We start from the raw sequence: 27,188 nt of genomic DNA on the forward strand, positions 1-27,188 counted from the left end.
GTGGCTAAGTCGGGCGGCATACTGCGTAGCCGTCTCCCCATCAGCTGGCTTTCCTGTCCGAAATCTGTCCCGGAATCCTTCTACAGTAAATCTAAATCGCTTCAGCAAAGCAGCTTTCACCTTTGCATAGTTGGCTGCATCGGTCGGCGTCAGCCTACCGTACACACTGAGCGCTTCACCACTCAAGCAAGTACTCAAAGAAGTTGCCCATTGATGTTCCGGCCAATTCTGGCTCCTTGCAATCGTCTCAAATCGGTGAAGGTACGCGTCAAGGTCGTCCTTCCTTTCATCAAACGCTACAAGCAGCTTGCTTGGGTTCAAGCGGAAGCCATGATCTTCCCGTTCGCTCCTTTCAACTCTAGCTTGGACGGGAGTTTCACTTCGCTGTTGCAACCGGAGCCGCTCGAGTTCCATCTCGTGCTACCGCTGCCGTTCCCTTTCCTCTCTTTCTTCTTTCAACTGTCACTCCTTTGCCTCTCTTTCTTCTCTCGCCCTCTCAGCGGCCAGCTTTTCTCTCTCCAGCTCCAACTTCAACTGCTGCTCTCTTTCTTCTTTCAGCTGTCGTTCCTTTGCCTCTCTTTCTTCTTTCCCCCTTTCAGCTGCCAGCTTTTCTCTCTCCAACTCCGCTGCTTTTTCTTCCTTGGCTCTCTCAGCTGCCAACCTCTCTCTCTCCACCGCCTCTTTCTCCTTCTGGCTTACCCACTTCCGTAGTTCGGCGCCGGAAAGACCCATCTTCTCACCAAGAGCTACTAACTTTTCGAGATCCATTGTGTCTCGCAAATAAAGTCTTGCTGCGTGCAAAAAGTATCTGCCTAAATCAGTCTATCGGAACACTCCCCTGCATTCGTTAATCGAGAACACTGAGCAACACACAAAATCGCTCCGATAGCGCTATCAACAACTCGAGGCTCTTTCTCACTACTTTGGACACACTGTGCACCAAAAGGTGCTGTGTCGCGGACGCCAGATTAATTGTCACACAGGTCCCGTTAATTAGGGAGGCGATCGCCGGGCTAATTCCAAGGGCCGAAGGATCGGCCCCCCGAACCGCACCACGAAAGCGGGGACAATTTAGAAGTGGTCTTTTTTGGCGCGCCAGCGGACGCCGGCTGTGGCCCAAAGAACAAGTCAGAGCCGAGAGTTGATAAACAAGACACAATTATATTCTCAATAATGGCAGATCGAAAACCATACACAAGAATGAACACTCCAGAATAGATGAGGACAATATGTCACCAATCAAACAACGTACTACACAGTAAAATCAGCCACACTCGAAACAACGGACACAGACAACAATACGCACTACAATGCAGTCGCATGCATCGAACAACCAAGACACTTAAAGACTAAAGAGATAGGAAACCTATTCAGTTCAAAGTTCTTGGAACAAAAGTCTGGATGATACTCTTCCGAGAATCACTCACTCAAAGTCCCGCGTTGTTGTCGTTCCGCTGCCCCTTGAAGTTTCTCTTCCAGGAAACCTCGCGTCTTCAGTTGGCCTCTCTCCCAGCTTCAAACTTCTTCGCCGGAAACACGTCGGCTTCACACACGCAGCTGTTGCCACGCGTCTTCGCTCGATAGCGTAGACATAGACACACGCTCATGCCTGTAGCTCGAGCCTTCACCCCTCAGGTGGAAATCCTCTTCTTCTTCTCCTGCGTTGTCGCTACGAACAAAATCTTCGCCGACTACACGGCGGGATACCCTACGCGCTCTGGCGCTAACTTCCGTCTTCTCCTCTGAAGTTTCTTTTCCAGGAAACCTCACGTATTCTCCTGCTTTGTCCCTACAGACAAAACCTTCGCCGACTACACAGCGGAATCCCTACGCGCTCTGGCGCTAACTTCCGTCTTCTCCTGGTTTGTCCCTACGGACAAAACCTTCGCCGACTACACGGCGGAATCCCTACGCACTCTGGCGCTAACTTCCGTCTTCTCCTGCTCTCTCGTCTGGGCTGCTCGATTGAATATCTTCCGCGCGAGATTCCAGAAGGTTCTCGTCATTTCGTCGGCGCGATACGCAGCGAAGGCTGGGGAGAGGGCGAGACGGTTGGAATGCCCTCCGCGGCGGATGACTCAACTCGGTATGACCACGCCCCTTTCCTTCTAGAAAAATCCAGTGCTTGCTCGGCCGCCGTTGTGGGGTGAGGAGGTTCGTCGGCGAAGCCACGCTTCCGAGAGAAGAGGCTCGCGTGCCCGGGGAGCCTTTAGATGTTTGTTTTCTTTTTCTTTCTTTTTCGTTGATCTCGCGGCGTCACTCCGGCGGTTCGTCGCGAGAATTTGGCGGCGCGCCCTTTTTGAGCGCTCGTTCTGTGACACCTGGACGTACCTGATGACTCGCGTTGTCCCGATTCGCGTACCATCAGTGCTGTTTTCACTTCTGATTTATCATCTCCTGATGTATTTGGCCCCTACATTGATGGCAACCTTACGTCGGTACAGCGTTCCCAGCTTATGGACCTGCTGCGAGAATATCGTTCTTCTTTCGATGTCAGGCGAAGTTCTCTCGGTCGCGCGTCTGCTGTTACGTTTCGTATCAACACTGGTGCCCATCCAGCAATACGGCAACGTCCCTCCCGCGTGTCGCCTGCTGAACGTCGGGAAATTAACGAGCAGGTTGATGATATGCTCCGACGCGACGTTATTCGGCCCTCGGACAGTCCATGGGCGTCTCCTGTTGTTCTTGTTGAGAAGAAAGATGGTTCTGTGCGGTTCTGTGTGGACTACAGACGGCTCAATAAGGTCACTCACAAGGATGTTTACCCACTGCCGCGCATCGATGACACAGTTGACAGCCTTCACGGAGCCGAATTTTTTTCTTCTCTCGATCTGCGCTCGGGGTACTGGCAAGTACCCATGGCTGACGACGCTCGACCGATGACTGCGTTCATCAACCCCGACGGCTTGTACGAATTCAACGTCATGCCGTTTGGTCTATGTAATGCACCTGCGACCTTTGAGCGCACGATGGACACCGTTCTGCGCAACTTGAAATGGCACACGTGCTTGTGTTACCTCGATGGCGTTGTTGTGTTCGCTCCAAATTTCTCCACGCATCTCCAACGTCTGAAAGAAATTTTCGCACGTGTGAGCAGTGCTGGCTTGCAACTAAATCTGAAGAAGTGCCACTTTGCAGCACGGCAACTCACCATCCTGGGGTACGTCGTGTCCAAAGATGGCATTCTTCCTGACCCAGCCAAGCTTCGGGCCATTGCCGAATTCCCCAAACCTGCGTCCGTCAAAGAACTGCGTACTTTCGTGGGCCTGTGCTCATACTTCCGACGCTTCTTACGAAACTTTTCCACGATCATATCACCGCTAGCTGACGAAGCTCCTTGGAAGTAACGGGCCCCTCAATTCGTGGTCGTCTGAGTGCGACGACGCGTTCGCGAAGCTCCGCCATTTGTTGACGTCTCCTCCCATTCTACGCCACTACGACCCCACGGCCCCAACGGAGGTGCACACAGACGCCAGTGGTGTAGGCCTCGACGCTGTCCTGGCGCAGCGCAAACCCGGATTCCCTGAATATGTCGTAGCATGTGCAAGCCGTACGCTCACGAGAGCCGAGACCAACTACACCGTCATGGAGAAAGAGTGCCTGGCGATCATCTGGGCCCTTACAAAGTTTCGACTTTATTTGTATGGTCGCCATTCGATGTCGTCACCGACCATCATGTACTACGCTGGCTTTCATCATTGAAGGGTACCTCAGGCCGTCTCGCCCGTTGGGCTCTTCACATACAAGATTACGACATCCGCGTGCTGTACCGCAACGGGCGTCCGTTGCCCTGCAGGCAGAGGACGCCCGTTGCGCACTCCCCTCTGCCTGAAGGTGATTTGCTCTGCTCAGTAACCTCAATTGCTGTTTCTACCATCGATGTTGACATCCTCTCTAATGGACAGCGAAATGATAATTGGATCGCCCCGCTTATTGACTTGCTCTCTGATCCATCCGCAACACCATCCATGCGTGCCTTGCGTCGTCGAGCTCACCATTTCGCCAACCGTGACGCCTCCTACACCGAAGCAATTACAATGCCGATGGCCGGCAGTGGTTACTCGTGATACCCCACAGTCCACAGTCTGATATATTTGAATATTTTCATTCTGATACGCAATGCGCGCACTCTGGGGTATCGAAAACTTACCACTGCATTCATCAACGCTGCTTCTGGCGCGGGATGTACCACTACGTGCAGCAGTTCGTTTGCTTTTGCCTCACTTGCCAACGCCGCAAACCGTCAGCACACATGTCACACGCCGGTCTACAACCGTTACCTTGCTCTGACCGTCCGTTTGGGCGCGTAGGTACTGATTTGTATGGACCACTTCCTCTTATGTCAGCTGATAACCACTGGGCCATCGTTGCCGTAGACCATTTAACGCGATACGCCGAAACCACTGCTCTCCTTGCAGCTACTGCATGCGATGTTGCGTCCTTCCTGCTGCATCAATTCATACTGCGCCACGGACCACCCCAAGAGCTTCTCAGCGATCGAGGCCATGTCTTCTTGTCAGAGGTAGTCGAAGTCATTCTCACGGAGTGCCATTCTGTCCACCGCTAAACTACTGCTTACCACCCCCAGACGAATGGCCTCGCCGAACGCTGTAACCGCACCCTCGACGACATGCTTTCGATGAACGTTGCCGCCAACCACACGAATCGGGATACTATACTGCCCTTCGTCACATACGCCTACAACACCGCCCCTCAGAGTACAACCAGGTTTTCACCTTTCTTCTGGCTGTACGGAAGGCACCCGTCATGCTATATTGACACGATACTCCCGTACACGCCAGATCCATCTGAGTGTACACCTATTTCTGAGACAGCCAGGCTTGCTGAAGAGTGTCGAGAGCTTTCCAAGACTTATACGGTGCATTAGCAAGAGCGGCAGAAGAGTATTCATGATGGCTCCGCCACTTCTGAGCCCACGTTCCTTCCTGGTTCCCTTGTATGGCTCTCAATCCCGACCTCTGTAGCTTGCCTTTCTTCCAAACTACTCCCGAAATACGAAGGCCCCTACCGTGTCATCGAGCGCACATCTCCGGTCTACTATCTGATCGAACCAATTGAACCAACTTCGGACATGCGCCGTCGCGGGCGCGACATAGTCAACGTGGAGCGCCCGAAGGCTTACTATGACCCGCTCATAGTGACAAGCTGTTAGGTCCCCAGGCGGCCCCTCTTCGACCCCGGGGTAATTGTAGAGAAGCTTCCAAACACTGAAATTGGTCGAACTCTCAGGTGCCTTCTAGTGGGTCTACCCAAAAAGGATGCCGCTCGCGCTGAGAGCCCGTGCTTGGCCGTTATTGTCGCTATTGTGCATGCTCGCTGTGTGCCGCCTAATAAACGCCTTAACAATATGTTTATTGCAGGGACAACTATTCATTAAAAAAGTGTCATTTCTCATGTAATAAAGAAAAATCTTGCACTTATGTCTCAACGGCAAGAAAATCACGAAAACGTACAATTTTGTGACGTGTGCGTGACTCCGAAAAAAATTATTATAACGTTGTTTCTAACACCGATATTACCAAAAGAATCAACCTATTTGGTTTTCCCCTGAGAAAAGGTCTGATGTCTTTACATCGTAAACAGCATAGTAAACATCCAGAAAATTGCCAGCAATAAACACTTTTGGCATTAAGTGCGAGTGTGTAAACAATAAAAGCAAACTGTCTATGTCTATGATGTAATGTGCAACCTTAACATGGTTTCTGACATTTAACCATAGCAATTTCCAGCTTTTAGCTGATAAAACGTTCAATTCATAGGACCACAGTGGGACTGTCCAGATGTATTCAATTGTTTTTGAATACTCAGATATACTCTATTAATTATACGGCCGGGAAAACATTTTTTGCAGCGGTCGGTTATTATTAACTGACTGCTCAGTACCTTCATGTCTATAGTTTTCAATTATTAATCTTCTTCACACCACTTCCAGTGTTTCGAATGTTTCAAATTAAATGGTTTCACGTGCCAGAACCCTGACAGGATCGTGAGGCATTCCATATTTGAGGACAATGGATTATTCCTGACCATTTTGGCGTTATTCAAGATGTGCATAAATCCTAGTACGTGGGCATTTTTTCACTGAGCTCCAACTGAACAAATGACCGGAAATTGAATCTGCATCCGCAAGCTTACCACCGATACACCTTTGTGATTTAACTACCATGGCAGGTGTTTCAGCATTTACCTAATATGCTCATTACTGAATCAAAATTTTTGTTTCAAATGCTGATGATAAACTCTTTCTCTTTGTGCAAGCAGAAAGCATGAAGAGAACTGAAATGGGTGAGCTATATTACTTTCGCCTTTTTTGTATTCAAGCTGGACACATTAACATGCTGCTAGATTTCCAATGTTGCGCAGACGATACAGTTTAGAAGCACGACTTTTATTTGTGTAAACGTTGCACAGAAAAAAGTCGTGAATGAAACAATGTCATTACCAGCATATTCAGATAATATATAGCCTTTGGAGCAAAAAAGTTAATGGCAGTACCTTTAAGCGCTATGAAACTTTGCACTTTTCACTGCAAGGCTGTGTAATTCAGAGATTTCCAGCCAAAAACTACGGTTATTCAGGGGGATTCAAACAAGTTAGTGAATATTCATTTTTCTTTAATCTTGTAATAAAAGGCAATAAATCCGCATACCGAAGTGACTACTATAGCCGTCCCCTTTAGCCTTTTAGAATTCAGGCGTGTCTACTGTACAGTGATATTGAATTTATTTTTACTTTTACCTGTAGCTGAGATCATCATCAAATATTCATACGATAAAGTTTTCAACATAACATAAAAAACAATACTACGACTAAAAGGTTTCCCGCACATTCCCACAATACACACGCTTTTAGAATAAACTACCTGCAAATTATCGTTGACACATAAGTTTCGTGTCTTTTTGTGTAACAAATATGGACAATACAAAAAATTACGAGCAAACAACATTACAGCCACCTCTGATCCTGTTTTTATGAGAACTCGTAAATTACTAATCGTAAAAAATGCCACGAGAATGACTAGGAAGAGACCATTCATACCAGTTGCGAAACGGCGTTCCGAAATACAAACACGCAGTCGGCTCGATTTTTCGGAAGGTAGCCGACTGTCACGCCACCTGGGATCAACAATACTAAATACAAATAATGCGTTTAACAGTGGGCGAGCAGATCAACAGGTGGCTGGGGGGGGCGGTGACAATGACGTGTTCTGATTTCGAAACATGGAGCGAGCCTATGGGGAGTTTCGCAACTCGTATGATTGAATAACTCTGGGAAGAGACGGGACGGAGTGCTGTCCTCTATTGTCAATTCCCTGTTTTTTTTTCTCTCAGTTTTTTGCTATGACTGTGTACCAACAAGCACGAATTCATGCGCTACTCGTAAATTATTACGCTGCTCAGCAATGCCCAATGGTAAACCTGCGCTTCAACGTGTTTCTGTCTGCGAATTACAGAATGCAGCTACAAAGCGTGTGTGGATGAGTGCAATTATAAAAGTCCTCATAAAGTACTGCTGCAAGCTAGATGCAACAGTCACAATGGATGCGACTGCGTTTACAAAAAAGGTGAGTACAGCTAAAGAATGGTGCACTAAAAAAACGTACACTAAGCTGACAAGACTATAAACCCAATTGTATCTTTATTATTGAAACGCGTGGTCCACGAAAAATACGTAATCGGATGATGCTTCCTGCAACACTGCAAGAGGCAAGAAGCTACTACAAATATTTCAACAGAAAATATTAGACTTGAGAAGCACTGCTTAGAGCAGCAGCTTTGATTAAACTTTTTAGACCTGAATCTTGATGAACTTTCTGTACATGTGTCAAATTTACATAACGTTCTTCCGATGCAGTCGGCAAACTATTGCGACATATAGAGAAGGTGATAGTAGGTCGAGTTTTGCCTTTTTGAGCCGTTACCTTAATTGGTGTTAGTTCTGAAAATTATCACTCAGAATACAGTCAAGTTCTGTGCTTAAATATGAATAATGACCTCTCAGGCTGGAAACCCTCGGCAATGTGCTGTCCGCTACAGTAAATGCAACATAAAGGTACTGAGAAAAGTATGTTCAATTTGGCAGGAGTTTTGTTTACTGAGAGATAAACGTGAGCGCAGATTAGCAGGCCAAAATGAAACATATCAGAGGCAATTGTCCCCTTTAAGCTGTAGCTCCGTTTAACAGATTTCCATTTATTAAGACTCTACTGTATATCTAATTCTGACCGGACAAAAATTGATGCTTTAGAATGGCTTTCAAATAATTTTGGGGGTTTTACACGACAAAACTATATATAGTTTTGAGAGACGCCGCAGTGAAGGGCTACGCAATTTTCCGGCCACTCTGGGTTTTTTCAATCTAAGCACGCACACCGTTGGCATTTTGCCGCCATCTTTACGCTGCCGCCACTGCTAAGATTTCATCCCGTTACCATCGGTTGAGCAGTGGAGCACCCTGACCACAACACCACTACAGGGGGGTATGCATAAGTTCCTTCAAGCGGGGTACATCGAATCGCCTGTCTCAGATCGTAGAGCCTTGGGCAAGGTGATCGCACGGCAGCAATATAGAGGACTATGAAATCAGCCGAGTGCCAAACTCGGGAATCGCGCCCCATTGTGTAAGTCATGTTTGAAGCCGGCTGAAGAAACTTTTGGTGCGTGACAATCATCTGGAGTTGAGTACGATTCCACGCGAAGCTGCTTAAAGGGGCCCTGAAACACTTTTTTGAGTAACCATGGAATTAACTCACTTGAAGAGCTTATTGCCTCACAAATTCAACGTCGCAAAAAGTTTAAGAATCCATCCAGTACGAGCGGAGTTACGAAGATTTGTCACATGATGCAATTGCATTCTCTCTTCTCTCGTCCCGACGAAAGCGCTGGAAGCTAAACAGGGAGGGTGGGAGGGACAAACAAAAATGGTCATGAGCGCCTAGTGACCTTGAGCACTTCTTTTTTTTTTCTTCAAATACACGGCTTTTTCAGTGCGATCGCGCACGCACTCGTGGACAAATGAAGGCCTCCCGCGGCAGTATCAGTAACGACCGAGCGCACCAGGTCCAAATCAGCCAATGGCTGATATATGGATTAGAAACACATGTGATTTCTGAGAGTATTCTGTCATTTGTTGAGGAAAGAGAAAGCAATTTTTAGCTTTGATAATTTATTGTGAATTTCAGGCCGCGTGCGGCGCTATAACATTTGGCTCGCAAGTTCTCAAGAGCGTCTAATACCGACCGGCAGCGTTTTCTGACCATGCTAAAAAAGTGTTGCAGGGCCCCTTTAAGGGATTTTGTGCCCTGCATGTACAGGTCAACCTCTTTCTGCGACTGCCGTCACAACGGGAAGCAATCGCACCTTGCACTTCTCACAAGAAATATGAAATTCTTGTTAATGCAATTTTAAAATATCTTCAGATGTGCAGTCAACCATCATACTGCGTATATTCAGCTGACATTCAAGCACATTGCCTGACAACATTGTACACCAAATGCATGCTGGCTAAGAAAATATTTAAATATTTATTGTACCACTAGAAGTAATAATATTACAGGTGGCAGTATGTGATTGGGAAAAAACTAAATGCACACAACATGCTAGCTTACTGGTTATGACTATAAAAAATACAACATAAATTATTTACAAGCACCTTAAAAACAAACAGTAATCTTAACAACTTGTGTAATATTCTTTTACATCTTTCAGATGAAGATGCTCACAGTGTTTTCGACTTCCTCAAAGTATGGAATTCATTGAAGCGCAAGTTGTGGTACATAGTCATATTATATTGCGCAGTTGAGATTCCATAGTTGAGAGCAATAGAAGAATAATCACCGTCTAGGGTACTTTAATGGGCACCTAAATATAAGTACGTCGACATTTTTTTCTTCTTCATTTTGCTCCAATCGAATGCAGAAATCCAATTGGCGTCCTCAACTTAGCAGCGAGACACCGTAGCCATTACACCACTACAGTGTTCTTGTATTTGTGTTCTAAGCTTATGATTGAATCGAACTTTGTTTTATATACTAACGATGAACTCTTTCTGTTTGCACATGCAGAAAGAAAGGAGAGGTCAGAAATGGGTGAGCTATATCATTTTTGTTTACCTGATTTAAGTTTAAAAGCTACATAGATGAGCATGAAAGTACATTTCCAACACTGCACAGACAACACAGTTTGTGAGCACTACTTTCTTTTATTTAAACATTGCATAGAAAACGCCATGATTGAAACAAGGTCATAAGCAGCATATTGACCTAATAATATAATATTCCACGCTGAAGAAGCAAGACGAACACCAAGGAAGACTGTGATTTTGGGTGTGAGGCACACTCGTCTTCGTCTTGGCTTACGCTTGGGCATAATGTAAATATGTCGTAAATACGCCTTGGTACCCCGTGTGCCTACACATATTATATAGCTATCAAGCAAAAAATATCACTGCATATCCACAGAGTGAATGATGATGAGTGGGGCAAAGCGCTGGAGGGTTATATATACAAATACTGTATATATTTATACAAGAAAATCCACAGTTCATAAGTGGTAGCTATATGTTGCTTCCGTTCCCTCTTCATTATAACGGCTTAATGGTCAATGAGGTGATGGATTGGCGATAGGGCATAGTGGGTGTTTGCAAGGACGAAGTAGTGGGCAGTTTCAGTGGTGGAACTAAAGGTGGTCACGTACAAACAAGGAATGGTCACTGTGAGACAATCTATGGTTCTTTAACCTGCATCTGGATACAAGTACACGACCATCTTGCATTTCATATTGGCTACTTCTCAACAGTATTTGCTTCATGGTCGGTGAAGTGGTGGGTCGGTGATAGAGCGTAGTGGGAGCAGCTGGCAAAGGTGGAACTATAGGCGGTCACGTACGTAGGTACATACATACATACATACATACATACATACATACATACATGCATGCATACATACATACATACATACATACATACATGCATGCATGCATGCATGCATGCATGCATGCATACATACTTACATACATACATACATACATACATACATACATACATACATACATACATACATACATACATACATACATACATACATACATACATACATACATACATACATACATACATACATACATACATACATACATACATACATACATACATACATACATACATACATACATACATACATACATACATACATACATACATACATACATACATACATACATACATACAAGGGATGGACAGACCCACGCCTTCATCAGCAGCACCTTTAGGCACTGTGAAACTTCATTATCTTTATCGCAAACCTGGACCATCTTGAGATCAAAGGAGAAGGTTACATTTCCGAGCGATGTTACGCTACACCGAAGCTATTTGTTACTGGTGGTGATTTAACCAAAATGTAGAATATTCATTATCGTAATTATTTTTACTGTAGCTTTTTACACAATCGATTGAATGGACAGCAAACACAATGGGATGCCACTCTTCGAAAAGTCGCAGGGTATAAATGTATAGGTGTATTTTTCACTGCTGATCTGAAGAGGAACAGACACTGTACTCATGTTAGAAACAAGGCTATAACAGCACCAAATTTTCTGAAATGAAACTTTGATAGCTTACAGCAGGAACTCACAACAGCCGTTGTATTTTACACATGTCCACAGCATACTAGACTATGCGTGTGTTTGCTGGGACTCCTATGCAAAGAACTTGTTAATAAACCTGTAAAAGAGCAGAATAGAGCATTTCAGCTTGTCATTGGCAATTGTATGAAAAATATGCTTAGTATGACAGAAAGCAAAAAACTATTAAGTTTCTCAAATACGAGATCATCAGCTTAAAGTACGTGAGCTACCTTGTAAGGGTGATGCTTACCCCTAATCTTTCTTTGTTCGTACTATAACGAGACTGGAACACCCTGCCACCTGACACTGTCTATATATATTCAAATGACGTTTTTTTTTTCATGCTTTAAGAATGTATTGTTATGAGCTAATTTTTATGTAATTTACCCTCCGTACTGTAATGCTTCTTGGCAAAGCAGGTACTTAATAAATGAACAAAATAAATAAAAAAGATGTTTCTCGGGGGGGGGGGGAGATAGATGTATGGTCGCCATAAAATGCTACGTCCGACAGCACTTGCCGCAGCAGGCAAAGAGCTGCTACAAATATTTTGACTTGAGAAATTAGAATTTAAGTTTAAAAGTAATGCTCTAACCACCAGCTAAACTCTTTATGCACGAATTTTGATGCACTGCCAGTAAATGTGTCAAATCTTGCACATGTTTCTAAGGTACCCAATTTTTATAGCAAGAAATAGAAGGTGGCAATATGGCGATTTGTTAGTACTAATCTTAATCAGTGCCGAGTTAGAAAACGGTCTAATCTGGAGACTGTAATGTTCTCTGAATGTGAATAACAAACGCTCAAGCTCAAAATATTTGAGCGATACGCTATCAGTTATGTTCATTCCGATCAGGCAAAAAATCTGAAGGTGTGGCGGAAGGCTGAAAGTGTGGTATGAGACGATGGCGCTGCTTCTCGCTGCACGTGACATCACAAGCACCATAGCACAACGGCAATCGCAGGCGGTGGGCATCATTAACCGCTGATGATTTCTATGGCCTGTTTTGCACTGAAATATTCTTTTGCGGCACACTTTTCACATATGTATGGTTGTAATAGGCCCTCTACTTCTAGTTTTAGCTGAAAACCACGAATTGCTGGGTGACCATGTCGTGGCCCTTTTCAACGAGTGCCAAATGCTCGCTTGGGAAATGTGTACAAATGTGTACATCATGTTTCAAACAGGCTGAAGTAACATGCAGTGGTTGACAGTCGCCCGTGGTTGACGAGTGCTATTCTATGCACAGCTACTTAAAAAGAAACTTTGAAAATATCTTTAGATATGCATGCAACCATGCCACATATATTCATTTGCCAAGCAAGCACACCAGTCTTGGGCAGTAACTAGTTACTAGTTACATGTTACTGGTAACTAGTTACTTTTTTCAGTAACTTGTAACTGCAACTATGTACATTTAGGTTAGAATAACTTGTAAATGTAACACTGTTACTTTCTTACGCAGTAACTGTAACGGGAAACAGCGTTACAGTTACTTTCCCATTTCCTCTTCATCTTTCACCTTTCCACAACACCGCTCCTCTCGCAGCTAAAGAGTGGAGGTCGCAAAGGCTAAGTTCACGTCGTTTGTTTTTTTTTTCACATATATATCCTATTAATCACTTGAGCTGCTAGCTCTGCTCTTGGTGTATCGGTGAATCATTAGGACGCCAAGCTTAGTCTCATTCGTCCGAGGCTCCGAGATAACCTTGCTCGACGGGCGGCTTGAAAGCAGCAGAGCCCAATACGGTTGAGAGCCACAAATAATAGCGAATAATTCTTTAAACTAGCGAATAATTCTTAACTTATGCTCAACTAGCGAATAATTATTTAAAGCCTCTTTGGAACTGATTGTAAAAGGTTAACTCCAACTCACACTTTTCTCTTCCCCCCCCCCCCACCCCAAATTCATTCACGCGCCAGCATCATCGCATTGCTTAGGTCAAAACTATGTCCAATTGTCCAGCAGTGTTCAGCAAACTCTGTCCTAGAATGCGTAGCACAAGTTCCTTTAGCAATATTCCATTTGTCAATACTTTCCTGCCAATTCCGTCGATGTTAAGCCGCGTTGCAATCCCACATCGTGCTTGTAATTCACGAACACATGTTTTTGCGGCCAGCGGACGTAGAGGCCTCCGAACAGAGTCCGATACACCTTGAACATCGAAAACATACACATTCGACGTTGTCTTCACTCATGACGCGTTCCCCATTCCTCTTAGCTAGCGCTTCTGGATATCGCTAATAAACGTCCTAGGATAATGCTGTTGTTCAAATGCATCAACTACGCTTTCTCCTTCTAGAGTCCAAGGACGTTTATTATTATTAATTGCAAATTAAGTTCATTTTCACCAACGGTGCATTAACAAATAAATTGATGCAACAAAATGAGGCGTACACAAACACGGCTGGTGTTGAGCCATCTTTTAGGTTTCCTTTGTTTAAGATTTTACCATGTGCAATTTTGACTACCCGCGCATGCCTTCGTGTGTTTTCATTAAATAAATTCTATCACTTTGTTATCTATTACATATTTTGTACAGTAACGAAAAAGTAACACCATCACTTTTTCAGAGTAACTGTCACTGTAACAGGCTACTTTTGGAAACTCGGTAACTGTAACTGTAACAGAGCTACTTTTTTTACTTAGGTAACTGTAACACTGGTACTTTTTACTAGTAACATGCCCATGACTGAAACATGCTGCCTGATAGCTTTACACCCCAACCAAAATGTGCTCACTATGCAAAATATTTAAATGTTTATTGTGCCATCACAGCCGCTAATATTATAGATGACAGTGTGTAACTAAGAAGAAACTACCTGAACACAATATGATAGGCTTCTGGTTCGAAATTTAGCTCGTAAAAAGCCAGAAACAGAAATAATTCACAAGGAGCTTTGCAATTAACAGTATTGTAAAAAACTTCTGTTCTTTTACGTCTTCCAGATGAAGATGATCACAGTGTTTTCGACTTCCTGAAAATGTGGTATTCGTTTGTACGTAAGCTGCTGTAGTCATGTGACTTTGTGCAGCCGTTATGGTTGCAGCCATGAATCATTAAAGTTTTTTCAAAACGTGAATGCTGTGAATGCAGTTGCTTGGGGTCCTACAGCATCTTGGTAGTCGCTGAAGCCATAGCCTTCAAATACTACGAATGAGTCGTAAGGTTTTTACAGCACCACTGACACTACTGTGACAACTGTGCAATGTGCCGCTGCTTACATTAATCCCTTCAAAAACCTGATGCAATTAACTTAATTCTTTGATTTTGCCCACCACAACTGCAATGTGGTTATGAGTTACTTTAACTGGTATAGCACACTATGGGAATGAAAAAAAAAAACAGTCAAACAGATCTACACAAGAGGACAGAACACTAACTTTCAACCGAGCTTTATTGGGAAAATGCATCAAATATGTAGACTTGCACAAGCATACAAAAGCACCCGAACAAAACGCCAAGATTAGACAACTTTCTTTGGCTTTATCGAGACATGGCGTGTCTTTCCTTAATCACACAAACTGTCTGTGAAAGTTGTTTGTGACACTATGATGCTGCTGTCTCTAATCTAGGCATTTTGTTCTGGTGTTTTTCTATACTTGCAAAAGTCAGTGTGTAAAAAGGTTTATTGGGTGAACCAAGCGGGCAGGTGGAAGATTCGAGATAGCGACAGGACGAGGAAGATGGAGGAGCTCAAGTGCCGATCTCGTGGTGCCTTACTTTGCGGTGATGCTTGTTGTTCCCTTTTGTTGTCATCATTCCTTCATTATAATTGCCCCCGTCGAGAAAGATGAAGCCATCCTGGCGATCTAACAGGTGGGAACGAGCGGGTCGAAGTATGGCTTCAAGCAATCCACATGAACAATATCAGGTCCACGCCGACGATTGTCACCGAGTGGCGTAAGCGGTTCAATGGCGTAATTGACGGGCGATTTGCGCTCTACCACGCGGTATGGACCATAGTAATTTGAAAGTAGCTTGATAGACAAACCAGGTGCACAGGGTGGTACATACAGCCATACAAGGGTTCCAGGGGAGAACTCTGCGGCAGGAGGGTGGTCATCATCGCGGGCCTTTTTCTGGCGTTGCTGGTCAGCCGTAGTAAACTGCTTTGCTAGTTGGCGGCATTCTTCGGCGTGACGGGCGGCTTCAGACACGGCCGTGCACTCAGGTACATCTGGTGCGTATGGCAGCAAAGTGTCAATTGTGTGCGATGGTCGACGTCCGTATAGAAGGTAGAATGGGGAAAAGCAGGTGGTACTAAAAGGAGTAGTGCTGCCCAAAGTTTCTTCATTACTTGCCTTCTCCCTTTCGTTGATGGAACTTGGTGTCCCTGGGACCTGTAAAAATTACTGGTTACAGATGGCTGCCGTCGTTTTTCATTAAAATGTGTGACAAATGCCCCGTCATCTGCCATACGAAGTTGGACTGATGACCGCGGTAAAATCAATTTGAGTTAGCACACCACCGTAAGCGGCGACGTAAGCGAGCAATCCCAGGTGCCACATCCCCACCCAGCAATAATAATAATAATAATAATAATAATAATAATAATAATAATAATAATAATAATAATAATGTAAAGAGGTTTATTGGGTGAACCAAACGGGCAGGTGGAAGATTCGAGATAGCAACAGGACGAGGAAGATGGAGGAGCTCGAGCGCCGATCTCGTGGTGCCTTACTTTGCGATGATGCTTGTTGTTCCCTTTCGTTGTCATCATTCCTTCATTATAAGTGTATTTGATGCATTTTGCCAATAAAGCTCAGCTGGAAGTTAGCGCTCTGTCCTTTTGTGTAAGTCTGTTCAGCCATTTTTTTTTTCCTTCCCATAATGCACTATACCAGTTCAAGCACAATGAACCAACTTTCCCAATTTTCAGCACTTGTGGTTACGAGGAATACCACAGTGTGGGGCACCTCAATTTTTAGCACCGAAGAAACACCTAAAAAAAATACTGGACTATTGCCTTGCAAAACATATGTATTCTAGGGGCAAACCAATTTGCCCTAAGAGTGCAGTCAGAGGTTGGCACACATGCATGTCAGCATCTTACGAGCCTTGCATAGAATTATATGCTGAATTCGAATAGCCGATCCAACTTTTCTCTTCCCTGTGGAGCAGTCCTATCCCAATGGCAGGACGGGAGCGGTTGTCAGATCCGGATCGCATCAAGGAGCAAGAAAATTACTTTGCCAAAATCTGCAGATTCGACTGGAAATATGTCTACACAAAATCTACGCGTTCCAAACGCAGATTTGGAGACAGCAATCTCAGTCGGAGCAACACGCTCCGTTTGTGATCCAGCGCAATACTCACGACCTGCCATTGTAATTCAAAGTTCAAAAGATGAGAATGTTCAGATCAGGAGGCTGCGATCACAACAATGATAGATGTTTAGAAGACATCTTAATGCAATTATTTTTACAATAAAATATATTTGCAGTCGTTTTATGCCCCAAAACCACAATATGATTATAAGATATGCCACAGCAGAAAACTTATCGAATATCTAGGTTTATACATCCCAAAACCAATGAGACACCATAGTAGAGGGCTATGGAAATTTTGACTATCTGACGTTCTTTAAAGGGACACTAAAGAGCAAAACACTTTTTTCTGTAATAGTAAAGTGCAATTCCACAACCCTGAAAACACCACTCTAACTGCGACACACTTGGTAAATGAGAAAACACGCGAAGAAAATCTACGCATGAAGACGCCACCTTGAGATTCCCGCGCCGAACACTGTGACATCATCAATTTTTGAAGGCATCTACAGGGTCCTACGTAGCTTCCTAATCGATTACATTGAAGTACATTCTAATCTGTGGGTGCCATAGACCTATCATACAAAGTCTCAGCAAACTTCATTGAACCAATGTTCCGAAAATACAAAAAGTACATTGTGGAACTTTTTACGTCCCGCGTAGAAATTACGGCACGAAATTTAAAAACTGAACATCGAGCTTGATTTTCTCCGCTGATAATGAACTTATGAGAGTGAAACTCATGGCTAGAGTTCTCAGATCACAGTTTATCAATATAAAACAACTCATCGTTCCTCTTCAGTGTCCAATTAACCTGCACTGACACTGCACGGCTCTACATCACGTCGCCTCCACCAATATGCAACCTTGCAGCAGGTATCGAACCTGCGACCTTCGGGTCAGCAGCCGGGCACCTTAACTACTACCCCCTCCCCCCCCCACAGCAGACATTAAATTGGGTTCCTTAACATGCATTTAAATCTAAGCACAATGGCTTTTTTTTTTTGTTTGACATAACCGAAATCCTAATAAATTTTATAGTACATTGGCAGACACTCGTCGATGATCCACGACAGCGACAGTCAATGCGGGGACCGACTCTCTGCACGAGCTGCTCTTCTTATGAAAAGGCCGACCCATTAGAAGGCACTGGAGAGGACGACCCACTGTTCAAAGGCTTTGCCACAACTACCCCGGGTACGAAAAGGGAGCCACCTGGCGACCTCACAGATGGTTACGATTCGGGGGTCATGGTAGGCCTTGAGGCGCTTTACGTTAACAATGTTGCATCCTCGACGGCGCATGTCCGAAGATGGTTCGATTGGTTAAATCAAGTAGTTGACAGGGGAAGTGCATTTGACGACACCGTAGGGGCCTTCGTATTTGGGCAATAGTTTTGAAGATAGGCCAGTTGCAGTGGTAAGGATCGAGAGCCAGACAAGCGCATCAGGGAGAAACGTGGGCGCAGTAGCGCTGGCGTCAGCACGAATGCTTTTTTGCCGCTCTTGATCTATCGTGCGCAGTAAAGGTCTTTGCAAGCTCTCGACACTCTTCAGCAAGCTTGGCTGTAGCAGAAATAGGCACCCACTCAGACGAATATGGCTTGTACGGAAGTATCGTGTCGATGGTGTGCGAAGGGTGCCTTCCATATAATGAAAAGAAAGGTGAAAAGCCAGTGGTGCTCTGAGGGGCGGTATTATGTGCGTAGGTGACGAAGGGTAGAATGGAATCCCAATTTGTGTGATCGGTGGCGACGTACTTGGAGAGCATGTCGCCGAGCGTACGGTTGAAGCGTTCGGTGAGGCCATTCGTCTGCGGGTGGTAAGCAGCAGTTATACGGTGAACAACGTTGCACTCTTTAAGAATGGCTTCAACGACTTCTGACAGGAAGACGCGGCCTCGGTCACTGAGCAGTTCCCGGAGTGGACCGTGTCGCAAAATGAATCGTTGGAGCAGAAAGGAGGCCACATCGCTCGCTGTAGCCGCGGGGAGAGCGGCCGTTTCGGCGTATCGCGTGAGGTGTTCCACAGCGACAATGGCCCAGCGGTTACCAGCCGACGTCAGTGGAAGTGGCCCATACAAATTGATGCCAACGCGCCCAAAGGGCCTGGCAGGGCAAGGTAGAGGTTGCAGACCTACCGGTGACAGGTGCGTTGAAGCTTTTTGGCGCTGACAATCTATGCAGGAGCGAACGAATTTCTGCACGTAGCGGTACATGCCGCGCCAAAAGTACCGTTGGCGAATGCAGTGGTAAGTCTTCGATACCCCGGATTGCGCACATTGCGGATCGGAATGAAAGAACTCGCATATGTCAGAGCGCGTACTGCGAGGTATGACTAGTAGCCACTGGCGGCCGTCACCGTTGTAATTGCGCCTGTAGAGGAGGTCGTCCCGAACGGCGAAATGGTGGGCTTGACGACGCAACGCGTGAGTGGATGGAGTGGATGGATCAGCCAGCAAGTCTATCAGCGAGGCGATCCATTGATCCTTGCGCTGTTCGGTAGCAATGGTATGAATGCTAATGGAAGAAATGGCAAGGTGAGACGCTGAGTTGTGGGCATTGTCGTCAGGCAAGGGAGAGTGCGACAGGGCGTCGGCGTCAGAATGTTGCCTTCCATTGCGGTACAGCACGCGGATGTCGTAGTCTTGCAGGCGAAGTGCCCACCGGGCGAGACGGCCTGAGGGATCTTTCAATGACGACAACCAGCATAGTGCGTGATGGTCGGTGATGACGTCAAATGGGCGACCATACAAATAAGGTCGGAACTTTGTAGGGGCCCAGACGATTGGCAAACATTCCTTCTCGGTGACAGTGTAATTAGTCTCGGCCTTAGTAAGCGTACGGCTTGCATACGCCAGGACATATTCCGGGAATCCTGGTTTTCGCTGCGCAAGGACAGCGCCAAGGCCGACACCACTGGCATCCGTGTGCACCTCTGTAGGGGCCGTAGGGTCCTTGGGAGGCGACGTCAACAAACGACGGAGCGTTGGGAAAGCGTCTTCGCACTGTGATGACCACGAATGAAGAGGCCCGTTACTTCCGAGGAGCTTCGTCAGCGGCGATATGATAGTCACGAAGTTTCAAATGAAGCGCCGAAAGTAGCTAACACAGCCCTACTAAACTCCGCAGTTCCTTGACGGATATCAGCTTGGGGAACTCGGCCACGGCCCGAAGATTAGCTGGATCAGAGAGAATTCCATCCTTGGACACAACGTAGCCCAGTACTGTCAGCTGCCGAGCTGAAAATCGGCACTTCTTTAGGTTCAGTTGCAGACTGGCGTAACTCAGACGCATTGAAACATGCCGTAGGCGTTGAAGATTCGTCGAGAAGCCCGGAGCAAGAATGACGACGTCATCGAGCTAGCACAGGCACGTGTGCCATTTCAGGTCACGCAGAACAGTATCCATCATGTGCTCAAAGGTGGCGGGCGCATTGCACAGCCCAAACGGCATGACGTTGAATTCGTACAAGCCGTCGGGGGTGACAAAAGCGGTCTTCTGTCGAGCGTCCTCTGCCATAGGTACTTGCCAGTACCCCGAGTGCAAATCGAGGGATGAAAAGAATTCTGCTCCTTGCAGGCTGTCAATCGCGTCATCCACCCGCGGTAGTGGGTACACGTCCTTACGAGTGATCTTGTTGAGGCGTCGATAGTCCACACAGAACCGCACAGAACCGTCCTTCTTTGTGACGAGAACGACAGGAGACGCCCAGGTGCTGCTAGAGGGTCGAATAACATCACGGCGAAGCATGTCGTCGACATGCTCGTTGATTACATGGCGTTCTGTGGGATATACGCAATATGGACGTTGCCGCAGTTGTGGCTGTGTGCCTGTGTCGATGCGATGTGTAACGGTGAATGTGCGGCCGAGAGAAAGTTGGGCGACGTCAAAAGAAGACCGGAATTCTTCCAACAGGCCCAGAAGCTGGGAACGCTGGCCTGGCGCAAGGTTGTAGGGAATAGAGGGACCGAATACATCATCGAATGATGAAGCAGATGTCGAAACAGCCCTAAGCGTACTGGAACTTGAGCAGTGCATGTCATCGGGTTGATCCACAACTTGTTCGTCTTCGATGGGTTCCATGCTGCCGAGACATTCTCCTCCCACCAACGTAACGCTGTACGGGGATGAGTTCACTACAAAAATAGTGGTGCTGCCGTGAGTGAGTTGCACAGTCACGAAAGGAACCAGCAAGCCTTTTCTGATGAAAACACTATGAGATGGCGAGAGGAGTGCAGCAGTGTCAGAAAGGCTTGCGCAGTAGACCGACACCATCGCGGACGAGTTTGCAGGCACTTGGATGTCATCTCTGACGAGTAACATGCTTTCAGCAGATGAACTGTCGGCCGGCGTCAAAGAAGAGAATTGTGTGAGTTCTATTTCTGCTAGTGCGCAATGAATGACGGCGTCATGGCGGGAGAGAAAATCCCATCCTAGGATGACCTCGTGAGAGCATGAAGGAATTATGATGAATTCGACCGCATACATCACATCCTGAATCATAAGACGGGCTGTGCACATCGCCGTAGGGTGAATGCTTTGGGCGCTGGCTGCACGGAGGGAGAGCCCGGAGAGTCGCGTGGTCACTTTGCGCAGTAATCGGTCAAGTTTTGCGTCCATGACGGATACGGCGGCTCCAGTATCTACAAGGACAGATGCACGAACGCCATTCACAAGTACATCTATCACGTTCAATGGGCTTTCCCGAGGGCTTCCGCAGTTCGACAGCGTCGCAGCCCTTGCTTCGTGGACTGCGACGAATAGTTTTCCTAGTCACCCTCGAGTGAACGTGGCTGCATCGGCGACCGTGAGCGACGTCGCGGAGATGGTGAACGGCGGGTAGACGAAACGGGGCAGGACAACGGTGACATAGGCGGCGGTTGGTCATAAGAGCGGCTTGATTGGCTGGGAAAGTTCAAGGCGACCTGCGGTTGCTGCACACGATTGCAATAGCGTGCTACGTGACCGACGCGACCACAACCAAAGCAGATGGGGCCATTGTCAACAGTGCGCCATTTGTTCGCGAGTCCCATTCATGTCTCAGAACGCGATGGGCGAGCCGGCTGCTGATATGAGTGTTTGGTGGGCGGCAGTCGGGGCACGTGGGTGACGTCGGCGTATGTTTCTCCGAAGGCCTGGGGCCTCGCGGTGGTTTCGGTGTAACTTAGGGGGCAAGCCACAGAAATCAGTGGGGGCGACTTGGCTACAACTTGGGCGTAGCTGAGTGGAGCGGATACATGAGGCGGCTGGTGGTATTCAGGAACGACCTCCGCGATTTCCTGCTGATTGGCTCGGCGGAGCGGAGGTAGAAGTGTACTTGATGGCTGCTGAGCATGTTGCGACAGAGCAAAAGCCAGTAAAGAGACCTGGCGGGCAACTTCCTCGCGCACGAATGACTTGATTTCGGCGAGCAAGGTTGTGTGGTCAGGAACTTCTGACAAAGCCGAGAAACCAGCATCACGTGGTGGCGATCGACGGGTCATCAAGCGCTGCCGCCGCAGCTCGTCGTAACTTTGGCATAATGTAATGACTTCTGCCACAGTGAGAGGGTTCTTGGCCAGGAGCATGATGAAGGCATCGTCGGCGATGCCTTTTAGAACATGCGTGATTTTGTCAGCCTCTGACATATTCAGGTCGACTTTATTGCACAAGTCGAGGATGTCTTCGATGTAACTTGTGAAGGACTCGCCGGTCTGCTGTGCTCGTTCACGTAAACGCTGTTCGGCTTGCAGTTTACGAACGGTAGGACGGCCGAACACGTCGACGACAGCGGTTTTAAAAGTGAACCAAGTCGGGAAATCAGACGCGTGGTTATTGTACCACGTTCCAGCCACACCCGCGAAGTAGAAAAATAGGTTATCGAGTTTAGCTGCCTCGTCCCAATGATTGGGGATGCTCATGCGTTCGTACATGGTGAGCCAGTCCTCGTCGTCGGTGCCATCCGCGCCGGTGAAGACAGGAGGGTCGCAGATGCGGGGGACACCGGGACATGGCGTCGGCGTAGGAGGGAGCGTTTGCTGAGCGGCGTCCTGGTGCATGGTAAAAGGCACAGTACGGGATCGAAGCTCCAAGGGCATCGAATGCGAACCAAAGATGTTTGAAGGGCACAACACTCTCCACCAAATCGTTAAGACGTTTATTGGCGGACACTCGTTGATGATCCACGACAGTGACAGTCAATGTGGGGACAGACTCTCTGCACGTGCTGCTCTTCTTCTTATGAAAAGGGCGACCCGCTAGAAGGCACTGGAGAGGACGACCCACTGTTCGAAGGCTTTGCCACAATATATATATATATATATATATATATATATATATATATATATATATATATATATATATATATATATATATATATATATATATATATATATAAGTCTTCACGAATGCCCGTTGTCAGCTGGAGGATGTTATCAGCCCACAGAGAGTGATAAGCTACAGTCATCTTTCATTAAATTACAAGAGGAGCATGCAAAAAAAAGATGAAGTTTGGCATGAAACACGCCTTTATAAAAAAAAAGAAGAGAAAGGTACAGGATTCCTGGTAGCAGAGCTATAACAAAGGCATTGATAAACAAATGAAGTGCACACCTCTGTTTCACATCTGGCGAGACCCACCTGTACAAGTTCCACACGAAGACATGGACAGCTTAGGGCGAAGCTCACTTCCAGTGTTCTGCGTGGCAGTGCTCACGGCCAACAGACGTATTTGTGACAAAGTTTTCACAAGATTTATTTTTCTTTTCAATAGATGCATTCATCTCAGAGCACCATTTTAACAAAAGCAAAACATGTCGTTCCGGTATGTTTACATCGCGTAACGGCTGAATTAGGTGTCCCATTTAATGAAAGACCCCGCTGCACAGCCAGGTCAGCCTAAGGCACATTTGCCGATGTTATACGCCTACTGTGAATGCAACTTGCATGGTCAATGTCTGTTAGCTCCAATGAGAGAAAGCTCCCACCAAAATACAACACAATTCCAGCTGTGCTGTGCTGAGCAACAGGCACAGAGCAATAGGCACACATGGCAGGCATGTAACATGTACACTTTAACCTCAATAAAACGAACACGGATACAGCGAAATATAGGTTATAACAAAAGCACTGAAAAGTAGTGTTAAGAATAACCTTTATAAAAAATCTTTAATATAACAAACTTAATTTCCAGTAAGATGCAACCTTGATATAATGACGCTTGAGTGTATAAGCTTAGTGGTGAAGCTCTTCACGATCGTGAACCCGACTGTCATACAAGCGATGAATATGGCATGGCAAACTGATGACACTGGTCTTGGGCTTGTAACATGCAGCAGACAATCAAAGCCGGAGCCACAGTGGGCTTCCTCACTTCATCTGCACATGCAGTGCTAGTTATTAACCCAAAGGTGGGCTTTAGAATACAGCACAATGAGGTTTAATGAAAACCCACTGAACAAGAGACCCGCCGCATAGAGAGACACCATACATCAGTATTCCGTGAGAACAGTGACGAATGTACCCGTACTTTGCCACTCGTCTACCACGTCATTCGGCTCTCACCTTTTTCACTGCTAAACTACCCACCGCAAACCTGCTGATCAGTCAAAGCTTCTTCCCTATGTCACACTCTACAAGCCAAGTGCAAGTCCATGTGGTGTGATCAATCATAACATGGCTTTGACACTAGGAGAAAGCAACATTATTTCTAGAGAAGCCCCTGCTTTGGAGGTTACTTCAATGCCAATGAGGCAGCCCGTGCAGGAGCACGCAACAGTAAGCTCATATGGCTAACCAAAGAAAACCCGACACACTAGAGGGGAAGCACATTTAAATATTTAGTGTATATAATATTCATCTTGAATACACCTCTGCATTCAATTCAGCTACAAGTAATGTGATTGTCAATGGCACAGGCTCATTTTTCATCCGCAGCAGCCCCGATGCGCTGCCATGTGATCACGTGACCGTAAACTGGCCTTTTCCAAGGCAATCGCCCAAGCGTACGCATTGGGCCAGCGAAGCGGTCGTGGCCGTAAGTGCCAGTAGCTGGGCTTAGAAGCCAACATGTCAGCACCCGTGCAGACCCAAACGCCCGCTTCGATCTAAACTCGCGCTTGCTACTCGCCCACTGTCGTCATAGCAACCAACAAATAATGAAATCGGTTGCCACTTTATGTCAACTCATGCTGGGGACAAGACATCAGGTACGTACTGTCTTAAGAAGATTAGCTGTGTTTATTTGGCCATGTCTGCTAAGCCTTGTCTCGAAGATTCAAGAATGACTTTAGAAAACACTGCAAAGTACCAACGAATACATTGCTCTCGAAGCTTTGGGACGTAAACATAAATCAAATAAATAGGTGTCTTGCGAACTTATGGGAAACACAGCGCAGGAGGACGACATAAGATCGAGGTGGAACGAAACAGCACCCATAAGTGCCGCCATGATGACCTTCCCTACTGTGCTCGTCTTTCTTCCTTGGCCTTCTGCAGCACTGCTGAACATCTGTGTCGCGTTGCCTGCTCGGCTTCCCATAGCGTCTGCTTCGCTTTTAATTGCGTGCGCGCAGACGCTACAGGGACGGGAAGCAGACGACGCAGAGTGGTTGTTGAACAGTACTGCAGAAGGGCACGGCAAAAAGATGGTCATGATAAGGAGACGTCTAGAGTGTTGTAGCGCCATCTAGGTTCGAGTTAGCAAACCAGCTGCACAAAATCGTCTATGACACACACGCAGTAATTGATAAGCTCCACTTGTAAAACATAATAAAATCACACTTAACCACATCTTTTTGACATTCTCACTGCCAACTACTGTCAATGCTAACCCTCATATAATGCCAAAAAACTTGTGGAATAGACACCACATTGTTCGAACTTATTGAAGGACGTGTAAACAACACTTATCCACTGAAACAAAAGTGCAATGACCATAGGAAAGCTCGTAGATAATCCAGCTAATACTACACAAAAAAAACTCAGTCTCACAAAGGCAAACAGTGCGTACATCTCATTGTATGTCGTACATACACCTGTTCACAGATTCAAACACGACACAGTGCAAATACTTTAGTTCATTCACATCACGTAATATCAACGTAACTTTACCTTCGACGCTCACATGACAGCCAATATTACCTTCAGCGGCCAGATTCACGGAGATATGTTTAGCAATTGTGCATTCCGGTCAGTACACAAAGTTTTGATGTGGCATTTAGATCCATGAGCACTTTACTTTGTTACAAGACTTATTGACACCCGAAGCAAGCACAAGAAACGCCATGTCAGTAAAAAATGAGCATGTATATATAAGAAACAGTACTGTACGAACAAGAGGCCCACCACGAAGATTACTCCTGGGTAGACGTGACAGCAGTGACTAAACGAACCAGGGAAGGCAACTGCGCCAAATCCTCGTGCCGCCTGCAGCACAAGGCAAACGATACAGATGCTCAATGGAAGACAGTGTCTCGAACAAACAAAATTTAGGAAGAATTAGGTGCTTGCTAAAGGATTATGAAATGCATGCACCTAGACGCAGACAAGGGGTCCATATGAACAGGCACTTAAGTGTGTCGACCACTCGCCTCTACCTAGTTGCATGCATTTTATAATCCTTCAGCATCACAAGCAACAGCAACAAGGCTTATTGGATTCACTGCTCCTCCAGAAAATTCATGCTTATGCACACCTCCATGACGTGAAGCATGGAAGCCAAGTTTGAGCGAAGATTGCTATGAAAAACAGCGCTATGCGCGTAATCCGAATGTTGCAAGTACGGTCCCTGCCTGGTGTCTGTTGTCTTTTCATTCACTTTACTTTTATATCACATTTACTACAATGCAACTTGAAGAGTACAATTAATGATCCATATACCATCCTTGTCTTCATTATTTCCTGCCTGTCATTAAGGTTGTGTCAAACAAGGAAATGAGCCCTCAAAACTGCCTTCACAAAGGGGGCCCACCAACACTTCTTGAGTATAGCCAGAAAACGCTACCGATATGTAGTTGGGGCTCCCGAGAACACACTAGTCAAATGCTATAGCACAGCACGCCGCCTGGAATTCACAATAAATTCTAAACGTCAGCTAAAGATCGCTTTCTCTTCTCTCGACAAATGATGCTACATACTCCAAAATCATTGCATCACAGGCCCAAGTATCCTGCCATTGGCTGATTTGAGCGTGGCGGGCTCCCAGTTACTGGGGCTGCGACTTGCCCACAGAGGCTGCGACCTGCTCACAGGTGCGCTTGTGACCGCAATGAAAATCCGCGCGTTCAAAGG

The 27,188-nt window shown here is 46.2% G+C and overlaps 2 protein-coding genes across 7 annotated transcripts in view; one reads left to right on the forward strand and one right to left on the reverse strand.

The window, feature by feature from the left end:
* Positions 1–9,832, forward strand: part of LOC119183010 (uncharacterized) — a 59,751-nt gene extending 49,919 nt beyond the window's left edge. The window contains exons 11-12 of the mRNA XM_075870027.1: positions 6,283–6,306; positions 9,729–9,832. Of these exons, the coding sequence (XP_075726142.1) occupies positions 6,283–6,306; positions 9,729–9,832 (128 nt within the window). The remainder of the gene's footprint in view (positions 1–6,282; positions 6,307–9,728) is intronic.
* Positions 9,833–11,580: 1,748 nt separating this feature from the next.
* Positions 11,581–27,188, reverse strand: part of LOC119179454 (AP-5 complex subunit zeta-1) — a 101,847-nt gene continuing 86,239 nt past the window's right edge. Inside the window, exons 18-19 of one of the 6 annotated variants that reach the window (XM_075869240.1) lie at positions 26,244–26,324; positions 11,581–11,739 (exon numbers count right to left, since the gene is read on the reverse strand). In XM_075869240.1, coding sequence (XP_075725355.1) covers positions 26,252–26,324 — 73 coding nt within the window. In that variant the 3' untranslated portion in view covers positions 11,581–11,739; positions 26,244–26,251. Of the gene's footprint in view, positions 11,740–13,564; positions 13,799–15,024; positions 15,989–23,627; positions 26,325–27,188 lie in introns of those variants that run through there. The other 5 variants (XM_075869241.1, XM_075869239.1, XM_075869238.1 and 2 more) reach the window with 5 other exon arrangements.

Source organism: Rhipicephalus microplus, chromosome 7, assembly GCF_043290135.1.
Source record: "Rhipicephalus microplus isolate Deutch F79 chromosome 7, USDA_Rmic, whole genome shotgun sequence".
In the NCBI taxonomy this organism is placed as follows: domain Eukaryota; kingdom Metazoa; phylum Arthropoda; class Arachnida; order Ixodida; family Ixodidae; genus Rhipicephalus; species Rhipicephalus microplus.